This window comes from Triticum aestivum, chromosome 3D (assembly GCF_018294505.1).
Source record: "Triticum aestivum cultivar Chinese Spring chromosome 3D, IWGSC CS RefSeq v2.1, whole genome shotgun sequence".
Taxonomy (NCBI): domain Eukaryota; kingdom Viridiplantae; phylum Streptophyta; class Magnoliopsida; order Poales; family Poaceae; genus Triticum; species Triticum aestivum.
In genome coordinates this window covers 370,169,278-370,181,041 of record NC_057802.1, presented here as the reverse complement: position 1 = coordinate 370,181,041, position 11,764 = coordinate 370,169,278, and the positions used below count along the sequence as shown (strand labels likewise).

The window sequence follows — 11,764 nt, the reverse complement described above, 5'->3', positions numbered from 1 at the left end:
CCGGCGGTTAGGTGCTGTGTAATTCGCGACGTAGTGCCCGTGTGGATCTGTGCATTCGACCTCACGGCCTCGGATTTGGCCCGTGAGGATCCGTCTGATTGTTCCGGTATAGTGGGTTCAAGTCACTTTGCTCCCAGCGAGACGTGTTGCGGTTGGTACTATGTTGTTACGCATATCATTTGTTAGGGTCGAGAAAACAATATTCTACTTGCGCTGATCTGCCGTCAAAAAGCGTCCCAGTAGTAACTCATGATTTGGGTGCTTCAAATGTCAGGTCATGCATGTAAAGTCTGCCTGGATTTGAAGTCATGAGACACCTTGGTTATTGTAGAAGTGATACTGAGCTTTGTACGGTTGCGCGTAATGAACGCCAATGCTTCATTTCATCTTGAAACTTTCAAAACAGTAGCCGTGTGTTTTCACTGGAACATTGCATTCACGCCAGGATCAGCCTTTTGCGGATCCCTGGTCTTGTTGATATGTTAATCCATTACAGATTTGAAGGTAAAATATTCGATGTGGTGAATATTGTTGATATTTGAAACGTGGATAATGCATTTCCCCGTTGCTTCCTTATCTTTAGTACTTAGGAGTAAAAGCTTAACAGGTGTTTCTAATTTGTTGTCCTTCATGATGTGATAGTTGATCGTGAATATCTATGCAGGCATCTAGCTAATTTAGACGACACCTTTATCCGCACAAAATGGATGAACTGTAAGAAAGCTATAAGTGAAGAGGTAGAGATTGTGAGGCAGCTCGATGCCCAATTGAAGTCATTTAAAGAAGCCCCTGGGACAATGCGGTCCTCGTCGCCTCCTATTCGCTCTAATAATAAATCATTTCTGTTCCAACCATTGGACGAGTATCCCACATCATCGCCATCAACCTTTGACGACCCTGATGTATGGGCACCTCCAAGAGATACAAATACACCAAACCGAAGGTCAGCAAGAGGCCAATCTAGTGCAAGAAAATCCTCCCAAGATGGAGCTTGGGCACGGGGTCCATCAAAGACTGGAACACCTAGCCGTGGTGCAAAACCCAGCGGAAGTAAAGCAAGCTCTGCGGTAAGATCATCAACTGCTTCAAGCACTGGCGGGAGGAAAGGAAAATCAAGTTCGAGCAAGGCTGATTCAGCGGTAATTTCCTTCAAGAAAATATTCGTTACACTCTGAAATCTTTATTTGATCAAATGTATTTTGTTGATGTTGTTAGTTACCTCTGTCTGCACCCATGAATGAGGAAAATATATGTTTGAGAATTAGATTTTTAGTGCTTCTTTTTCTGCTGGCAATGTTTATCTGCCTGTCTGCCTAGTGCCAAAAGAAGAAGAAAAGGGAGCTTTTGAATATCATCCAGGATACATACTTCTTATATATTAGTTTTTGTATTGTATGGTTTCAAAATGTGGCTACATCTGTTATTTCCAACATATGTTGGTGTATGCAAAGTGGAGTTAACAATTTTCTGCAAGATACTACTGAAGTCAATCACATGGTGCCATTTAGTTAACCTTAGCCGTTTTTTTTGAAGATAGCCTTAAATATGTCGATTTGGATTCTCAATTTGTTCCTAAAATCATTTAATTTGTCATACCGAGAAACATACCTTTTTATAGTTATTGAAGACACTTTTTTCTAACTCTATACTGAAGGAATACTCTATCATCATCTATTTCTAGCTCCTCATTGTGCATATTCCATAGGCGCGAAGTATGACGGCGCATACAACAAGAATGATGTTGAAATCACCAAGCATCTCAAAAGCAATCACATACTGAAATAGGAGAGCATCTATTGTTACCTTCTAAATTAGGGAACTGGAATCCGCATATATACATGTTTTTTTGTGTGCCTGCCTCTTGTTGGGTTTAGCTTTTTGATCAACTTGATGATATGGAACTACAGAGTACTGCTATATGCAAATTGCGTTTCTAAATTTTTCTATTTTTTCTTATCCTTTCCTTTCAGAGCAGCGATGCTGAAGAAGGTAAGTCCAAGAAGGCACAGTATGAAGGACCGGATGGGGACTTAGCTGCCATGCTTGAAAGAGATGTTCTAGACTCTACCCCAGGAGTGAGATGGGATGATGTTGCAGGACTTAGTGAGGCCAAAAGACTCCTTGAGGAAGCAGTTGTGCTTCCTCTCTGGATGCCTGAATATTTTCAGGTATTGATTTGGAATTTCGAACTATGCTATTCAATGAAGTGTCTGTTATTTTATCTGTTCATTCATTCTTGTTTCTATCTAACATCATGACCATGGACAAAGTTGCTGCCTTTCTTTGGTAGTATGGTGCACATGAGTCATCTGGACATCCACACTTTTTAATTTTCCTTTATTATGTCTGGTTTATAATATGTCATTTAATATTATGTATACCCAATCAAGCTAACCGCAATTTGAGTTTCTAAAATTAGTTACTCATGATATTAATGTCGTATGTTTTCTCTTTTTCTGTGCCCTGTTCCATTCAGTCTAAAGTTACATGCACCCTCATCATACTCCTTCGGGTTCTATTTCTGTTCAGGGTATTCGTCGACCTTGGAAAGGGGTTCTTATGTTTGGCCCACCAGGTACCGGGAAGACCCTTTTAGCTAAGGCAGTAGCTACAGAATGTGGAACAACATTCTTTAATGTTTCTTCTGCAACATTGGCTTCGAAATGGCGGGGGGAGAGTGAGCGCATGGTCCGTTGTTTATTTGAACTTGCAAGGGCCTACGCTCCAAGTACAATCTTCATTGATGAAATAGACTCCCTATGCACATCTCGTGGGTATGTGACCATACATTTTGCTGTTCGCCATGCAAGTTCAAGTTCTATTAATGCCGGCCAAGATAATGACAATTTTCCCAACAGCTTTGTACCTTAAACTTGAAGACATTCTTAATTGTTTTGCCTGGTAAATAAGTTACATGTCGCAGAAGAGAACATTCTCATGCTTTTTATACCTCTTTTTAATTAAGCTTGACAGGAAAATGTAATGAAAATACGAAACTGCCAGTTCTTATATTTTATTTATCTTCATTTAGAAAATACCGTGCCCAGATTTATCAATTTATGTATTTATTCAGAGCTTCTGGTGAGCATGAATCATCGAGGAGGGTAAAGTCTGAACTTCTAGTGCAAATTGACGGTGTTAACAATAGCTCTACCAATGAAGATGGTCAGCCGAAAATTGTTATGGTTCTGGCAGCTACCAACTTTCCATGGGATATTGATGAAGCACTCAGGTTGAACTCTTTCACTCATATTTGCATTTATTAATTTAGAGGTGCTACTGGTAGTATCAAAACTCTTGGCATAATATCTGAATTTGTACGAGATGATTGATTTCTTGAGTTATGTTACTATTGGAGTTAGAGACCGTATTGGTTTCTAGAGTTGTGTTGCTATTGTAGTTAGAGACCGTATTGGTTTCTAGAGTTGTGTTGCTGTTAGAGTTAGAGACCGGATTGATTTCTTTTGTTGTGTTACTATTGTAGTTAGAGATTACCAGAGGTGAAGTGTAGTACATATATCTATATCTATACCAATATAGAAAGACCCAAAGGGGCAGATCCTAACAAATCTCGACCATCAAATCATGTTAATCCAACGACCTATATTGCTCACAACGGCAAGCACTCGACGTGTTTAACATGCAATTAATATCATACCAAATATCGACGGCTACACTATCCATGTAATTAACGCTTAATTGATATCCTACCGAATATCAGTTTGCAATTAATTTTTCCCTTAATATTAACGTGTATCGCACGTACGAATGTACTAGTTTCCTTCAAATAAGGCAAATGATTATCTTGTTTAGTTCCTGCAACATTTGTCATGTTGCCGTTTTATGGGGTAAGATCAGAGCCTAAAGCATCTGTAACTTGAGTTGTGTTTCTATTCACTACCTTTGCGGGCTAGAGTGGTATCTGGGTGTTCTGAATTTTAACTGCTCTCATGCCTCTACATTGATTAATGTGCCGTTTTCCCTGTTTGTATTGTCTGCCGCAATAAACAGTTCTTTTCTGCAGTGAAACTACAGCTTTTGTTATTTATTTTTCCTGCCAATTTGTTTGTCAGTCAGCGTGCTAGCTACATGCTCTACTACTGTAACTATATTTATGTTACTATTCCTCTGGCACATATGGATTTTTAACTCACTGAATCTTGATTGGCTCAGGCGGAGGCTGGAAAAGCGTATCTATATTCCACTTCCAAGTTTTGAAAGCAGAAAGTCACTCATCAGCATAAATCTTAGAACGGTTGAGGTATATACTAAAGCATTTCTTGCTCATCTTTTCGTCATTTGGTCATTGTGATTTTATTTCATTCACGGATATGTTCACTAATCATACATCTACGTTGATGATAAGTCACTGTTTAATATTTCGTGTTGCTTATTAACGCCCCGCTTTTATATCAACAGGTAGCTACTGATGTTAACATCGACGAAGTTGCACGAAGGACAGAAGGGTATAGTGGGGATGACCTGACAAATGTCTGTCGTGATGCTTCAATGAATGGTATGAGGCGAAAGATTGCAGGCAAGACCCGTGATGAGATCAAGAACATGTCAAAGGATGATATCTCAAAGGACCCGGTAGCCATGTGTGACTTTGAAGAAGCTTTGGTCAAGGTCCAGAAGAGTGTGTCGCCCTCTGATATCGAACGGCACGAGAAGTGGATGGCCGAGTTTGGATCCGCTTAAACCTTGGTTCCCATTGAAGATTGCTGGATCTTGTCCACTCTTTTTTGTTTGTTTGTGTTTTATTCCTGGCATTTGCCTTATTTCCACCTTCCCGTATATTGTTTCAACGGTGGCAGTATGTATGTATGTTCAACTATGTTTCCTGAGCCGGTAGTTTATGACAAGAGGCAGACCGTAAACTCGGAACCTAATTATTATTCATTGAGTGTTTTGTTGATTGAGTTTCAGTGGTACTGGAAGTCTGGAACTGTGAAAGTGAAATTCTTTGTGTTAATTCTCGAAATGCCATGTATGGACATGACCATCACTGTACTTCCATCCGCCTTCCACAGCGTCAATGTTTCATGTACGGCGCCTTGTGTTGAAGAAGTTGCGTCTCTACTGTTTATGCCTGTGCATACCTGAAGGCGCCTCCGAGCACTTGCAGATAGCAGAGATCCGATCGTGTGTGAAGCGATTGTTTGCTAGTCTCACACCGCAGGGGCGGCCTGGCACCTAGACCTGGAATTGCTCTGGTGTCATAACCTACTTCTCCTGCCCTCAGAGAAATAAACCTACTTGTACAGTCTAGTCGAAGACATGGAAGTCGTGTCCTTGCATTCATGTGACCTCTCATGGTACAGACGTACAGTACATCGATAGATCTACCTACGATCAATACTCTTCATGGCTACTTAAAAAAAAACCGCCGTTGCCGGGGATCGAACCCGGGTCACCCGCGTGACAGGCGGGAATACTTACCACTATACTACAACGACCTTTGGTGTTGACTTCCAGGGTCTTACCCTACTAATCGTTAACTCGCCAACTATAGGACCATAGGAACCGAGAATACCCATTGTTTCTTGCAAGATAGATCATCTCTGAATGTTTGGCTTTGCACTGCACACGCACAACTGTATAAATTTGTCGCAACCCGTTGTGCCAGCTCCAGAAATGCCAAACCGAGGAGTACCCCTACAGTTACCGAGCCAAACAACAACACCATGCTTTGTACTACTGCACACATGAGCAACTTAGAGCAACTCCAATGGGCGACCCATTTCGTCCGCCCGCGTCCGTTTGGGTTGGCGCGAACAAAAATGGTGGCCCAACGCGCCGACCCAAACTCAAATCGTGTCCGCCTGGCGTCCGCGTCGACCCATTTTCGGCCCAAAATTGCGCCTGGAATGCGTCGGCGCGGACGCGAAGCGGACACGCCGCGCGTCTCCTCGCCGTCCGCCGCGTCCCCACCTGGCGGCCACCCAACCGCCACCAGTCGTCTTATTTATGACGACCACTGACAGCCGGCCCACGCGTCAGCCAGTGGAAGCGTCCTTTTTTAACCACGCGTGCGGCGGGGTCGGCCTTATCCACTTCTCCCGTCCACATCTGGCCCCCACCACTCCCTTTGCTTCCTCGCCGGCGACCGCAAACCCTAGCGCGCCCATGGGCCTCTTCGGCAGCAGCAATGGCAAGGGCAAGGGCACCCCCAGCGCCTCGTCCTCCCGTGCTCCCCTTCCCCCTCCTCCTCCTCCGGCGGCGACACGTTTCCGCCCTGGTTGCCGGCGCCTAATGAGGACATAGACCTGGAGTAGGGTAATAGGCCTGACCTATACGTCCTACCTAAGGTCCTTGTCCTAGAAGCAAAGAGGTTCAAGAGTAAATAGAGGGACCCAACAAAGGTGTCGAGTGCAATCCACTCGACCTACCATTCACTGGGAGACCCCCCCTTATTTAGGTCACTCGACCACTAAACCACTCGACGTGCAGAAGACCTAAAGCCACTCCGCGCAGCAACGGTCGGGCATTTACCCTTAGACTTAATAGTCATTTATAGCACTTTACTACGGACGTTACCTGTAACGCTCCTTCTTTATGAACATTGAACCCTGTGTAACGGAGGGGAGCTGGGGTCTTGGCACACTCTATATAAGCCACCCCCTTCCTCTGGGACAAGGGTTCGCACCCCCTGTAACACACACGCATATAATCCAGTCGACCGCCTCCGGGCTCCGAGACGTAGGGCTGTTACTTCCTCCGAGAAGGGCTTGAACTCGTAAAACTCGTGCATACAACTTCTCCATAGCTAGGATCTTGCCTCTACATCCCTACCCCCCATTCTACTGTCAGACTTAGAACCACGACAGTTGGCACCCACCGTGGGGCAGGTGTCTTAGCGACTTGTTGAAGAAGTTGCAATTTTCCCGATCCCCATCAGCATGGTTTCAGGCGGAGGATTGGCCGAGGGCCGCGAGATCCGTCTCGGCGCGCTCGTGTTCGTCGCCAACGGCTCCGCTTGGCTCCAAGAGGCTCCACTCGACGTCGAGGCGCTCCCCGTCCGCGGGGCAACGCACTTTCGCGCGTGCGTCCGCGGCGTCCTCCTGCGGCAGCCGTCGACCCAGTATCGGTCGGCTCCTGTGGCGTCTTCACTCCCTGCTGCCCGCGGCACAAGCGTTTCGGTCGGTCGAGGCTCTAGCGGTGGGTGAGGCACGCGGTGGCTCGCAAGTCGGCCATCCCCAAGTCGCGGCAATCGAGCCCGACGAAACTCTCTATGGCCTGTTCGACCTGTCGACTAGCTGCGTTGAGACTGCATCCGAGTGCGACAGCGGTGACCCCGCGGCGGAAGTCCTGATGGTCAACGGACCGCGTAGTCCTCCTGGCTTCCCCCGTGACGACGGTGGCGATGGCGGAGGCGATCCGTCGCGTGTCCACGAGGAGTACCGCCCCGAGCCCCTCTCTTCGCAGCAGAGGGAAGAGCTTCGCCGCCGTAACATGGATGCACTCACACTCCTATCGTTGGAGAAACCCCCGAGGCCCGGACCTTGGAGGAGGTGCGCCTAGCCAACTTGGCTGAGCGCACTCGACTGGAGAACCTCCAGCACGCACTCGACGAGCGTGCTCGGCAGCGAGTTCCTGAGTCCAGTCGACGGCAACTTTTTCCGCCTCCAACCCAGGTATATCGAACTCCAATCCAGAATCTCACAGCTGCTGCCCGAATAGCAGAGTCGATTCAGCCTTCCCAGTCGGAGGCTGGTAGGGGTTTGATGCAGATCCGGGCTTTGCTCCGGGCGGCGGGGGAGCAGAACACAGCAGTGTCACAGTCTCGGAATAGGATTCATAGTAGATCTGTAATGGCAGACACAGTTCAGTCGGCTCACAGCCCAAGATCACCTCCAAGGCGTGAGGGACGTGGAGATCGACAGGATCAGTACAGAAACCGTGAGCAGTATGATCGTCGTCGAGTACCCACGCCTCCCCCAAGGAGTGGGTCATACGCGCCTCGGCAACACGATGACAGACGCCCTCACAGTGGTGGGCGAAGGATTCCAGTCGACCCCCGGGAACCGGGCTTTGATGCGAGATCCATTCTCGTTCAAGGTCTGGTTGACAGGAACAGGGCACACAGAGATGGCCACGATAGAGATTACCCGACCAGCGGCAGGGTGCATGTTTCAGGTCCCGAGTGTTTCAGCAGAGCCATCAGAGCAGCAGTGATTCCTCCCAACTTCAGGTTGGCGACTGGACTCAGCAAGTTCACTGGTGAGTCCAAGCCTGACACTTGGCTTGAGGACTACCGAGTGGCTGTGCAGATTGGTGGTGGCAATGATGAAGTGGCCATGAAGCACCTTCCTCTGATGTTAGAGGGCTCGGCCAGAGCATGGTTGAATAAGTTAGCACCTGGCAGTGTTTATAGCTGGGAAGAGCTTGCCCGAGTGTTTGTCAGAACATTTGAAGGTACATGCAAACGGCCAGCAGGGCTAACAGAGCTACAGTCTTGTGTGCAGAAGTCGAATGAAACTTTGCGAGATTATATCCAGAGATGGATCACGTTGCACCACACGGTGGAGAATGTGTCTGATCACCAAGCAGTTTGTGCCTTCAAGGAAGGCGTCAAATATCGAGAATTGAATCTGAAGTTCGGTCGGACCGGAGATATGTCTCTGAGTCGAATGATGGAAATTGCCACCAAGTATGCTAATGGTGAAGAGGAGGATCGGCTCCGGAGTGGCAAGCACAAAACAGTCGCCCACGAAACCGTGGGAGGGAACTCCAGTCGGAAGCAGAAGCGTAAAGCCGAGCCAGCTGCTCCCGGAGAGGCCTTAGCCGTGACTCAAGGAAAGTTCAAGGGGAAGCCCAAACGGCCATGGCACCCCAAGAAAGTAAAAGATCAAGATGGAAATGATGTGTTGGATTTACCATGCCACATTCACACCAAAAAAGATGAGGAGGGTAATCTCATTTACCCGAAACATACCACTCGACAATGTCGGCTCCTAATCCAGCAGTTCCGAGAGAAACAACCCAAAGAGAAGGAGAAAGAATCAGACAAAGTTGAGGATAAGGAAGAGGACGATGATGGTTACCCCCACGTCAATTCCACTCTGATGATTTTTGCTGATGTTGAGAGCAAAAGTCGACTGAAAGTCATCAACAGAGAAGTGAACATGGTCGCTCCGGCGACGCCCAGTTATTTGAAGTGGTCTCAGACTGCCATTACATTCGACCAGTCTGATCACCCAACACACATAGCCACCCCTGGGAGGCAAGCGTTGGTGGTCGACCCAGTCGTCGAAGGCACTTGGTTGACTAAGGTTCCGATGGATGGTGGCAGTGGCCTTAATATACTGTATGCGGAGACCTTGAAAGGAATGGGCATTTCAATGTCCAGACTCAGTGAAAGCAATATGAGTTTCCATGGAGTTATTCCTGGCAAGAAGGCTAAGTCACTCGGCCAGATCGCCCTCGATGTGGTTTTCGGTGATTCCAAGAATTACCGCAAAGAAAAGTTGACGTTTGAAGTTGTGGATTTCCAGAGTGCTTAATGCTATTCTGGGCAGGCCGGCTTATGCACGTTTCATGGCTCGACCATGTTACGTTTACCTCAAATTGAAGATGCCTGGTCCTAAAGGAGTGATCACTATCACTGGCAATCGGAAGAAAGCAGAAGAGTGCTTCCAGAAGGGCTCAAAGATCGCCGATGCGCAAATGGCAGTAGTGGAATTGCAGGAGTATAAAAAAATGCAGATCCGAGTGATTTGTTGCGAGCTAAGAAGCCTGCCACGGATTCAGCATTTCAGTCGTCTGGTGAAACGAAGCCGATTCATATTCACCCGACCGATCCCAATGCTGCTCCGACTCACATTTCGACAACACTCGACTCCAAATAGGAAGAAGCGCTCATCCAGTTCCTCCGTGAGAACTGGGACATCTTTGCATGGAAACCTTTTGACATGCCGGGTGTTCCAAGGGGGCTGGCTGAGCATCGTTTGCGAGTCGACCCAAAAGTGAAACCAGTCAAAGAACATCTTCGACGGTCCGCCGTACAGAAGAGAAAAGCAATCGATGAAGAAGTGGCTCGGCTCCTAGCAGCTGAGTTTATCCGAGAGATTTACCACTCCGAGTGGCTAGCCAATGTTGTCATGGTCCCCAAGAAGGACGACTCACTTTGCATGTGCATTGACTTCAAGCATATCAATCGGGCCTGCCCGAAAGATCACTTTCCTCTCCCCCGCATTGATCAAATAGTCGACTCGACTGCAGGGTGTGAGCGCCTGTCCTTTTTGGACGCTTATTCTGGGTATCATCAGATCCGACTGTATGGACTCGATGAGATAAAAACCGTTTTCATCACTCCATTTGGTTGCTTCTGTTATGTCACCATGCCATTCGGCCTGAAGAATGCTGGAGCCACATTCATGAGGATGATTCAGAAGTGTTTACTCACTCAAATCAGTCAGAATGTGGAAGCATACATGGATGACATTGTGGTCAAGTCACGTAAAGGTTCCGACCTGTTGGCTGACCTTGCTGAAACTTTTGCCAACCTCGGAAGGTATGATATTAAGCTTAATCCATCAAAGTGCGCATTCGGAGTTCCGGGCGGAAAATTACTCGGCTCCCTCGTTTCCGAACGGGGGATCGACGCTAACCCAGAGAAAGTTGGTGCCATTCTGTGAATGAAACGCTCTGTGCGTGTGCACGATGTCCAGAAGCTTACAGGTTGTTTGGCCGCCTTAAGTCGATTCATTTCTCGCCTCGGTGAAAAGGCATTGCCTCTTTACCGACTGATGAAGAAGTCTGATAAGTTCGAGTGGACTCCTGAAGCTGATGCAGCATTTGCAGAGCTCAAAGCCCTGCTTTCCACCCAGCCGGTGCTTGCCGCCCCAATCAGCAAAGAGCCTTTACTGCTTTACATTGCAGCCACTGGACAAGTCGTCAGTACAGTACTTACGGTCGAGCGGGAAGAAGAAGGAAAAGCCTGTAAAGTTCAGCGCCCAGTATATTATGTTTCTGAAGTTTTGACTCCATCAAAGCAAAGATATCCACATTATCAGAAGCTTGTTTATGGGATTTATATGACCACGAAGAAGGTTGCACATTATTTCTCTGACCACTCCATTACAGTCGTCAGCAACGCTCCATTATCAGAGATTCTGAACAACAGAGATGCAACTGGTCGAGTGGCAAAGTGGGCGATTGAACTCCTTCCCTTGGATATTAAGTTTGAGGGAAAGAAAGCTATCAAGTCCCAAGCAATAGCAGATTTCCTCGCCGAGTGGATCGAACAGCAACTGCCGACTCAAGTCCACTCGGAGCACTGGACCATGTTCTTTGATGGTTCCAAGATGCTGAATGGTTCCGGTGCTGGGGTGGTACTGGTATCCCCCCAAGGAGACAAGCTCAGATATGTTCTCCAGATTCACTTTGATTCCTCCAATAACGAAGCAGAATATGAAGCACTCTTATATGGGTTACGTATGGCCATCTCACTCGGCGTCCGTCGCCTCATGGTCTACGGCGACTCAGATTTGGTAGTCAATCAAGTGATGAAGGAGTGGGACGTCAGAAGCCCAGCTATGACTGGTTACTGCAATGCGGTGAGGAAGTTGGAAAAGAAGTTTGAGGGGTTAGAGCTCCATCATATACCCCGACTGAAAAATCACGTAGCCGATGATTTGGCAAAGATAGGTTCCAAGAGGGAAGCCATTCCCAGCAACGTGTTTTTGGAACACATTCATACACCTTCAGTTCAAGAAGATCCTTTCACTGAAGAGCCCCCGCAGCCTAAGAGTGCCACAGA

General features: G+C 47.2%; 1 protein-coding gene and 1 non-coding gene across 2 annotated transcripts in view; one reads left to right on the top strand and one right to left on the bottom strand.

The window, feature by feature from the left end:
- Positions 1-4,922, top strand: part of LOC123078961 (katanin p60 ATPase-containing subunit A1) — a 5,720-nt gene extending 798 nt beyond the window's left edge. Inside the window, exons 2-7 of the mRNA XM_044501622.1 lie at positions 665-1,139; positions 1,971-2,168; positions 2,530-2,774; positions 3,074-3,232; positions 4,174-4,261; positions 4,420-4,922. Coding sequence (XP_044357557.1) covers positions 665-1,139; positions 1,971-2,168; positions 2,530-2,774; positions 3,074-3,232; positions 4,174-4,261; positions 4,420-4,701 — 1,447 coding nt within the window. The 3' untranslated portion in view covers positions 4,702-4,922. The remainder of the gene's footprint in view (positions 1-664; positions 1,140-1,970; positions 2,169-2,529; positions 2,775-3,073; positions 3,233-4,173; positions 4,262-4,419) is intronic.
- Positions 4,923-5,387: 465 nt separating this feature from the next.
- TRNAD-GUC (transfer RNA aspartic acid (anticodon GUC)) lies at positions 5,388-5,459 on the bottom strand. The gene has a single exon. It is a non-coding gene; the product is annotated as a tRNA-Asp (tRNA).
- Positions 5,460-11,764: the final 6,305 nt, after the last annotated feature.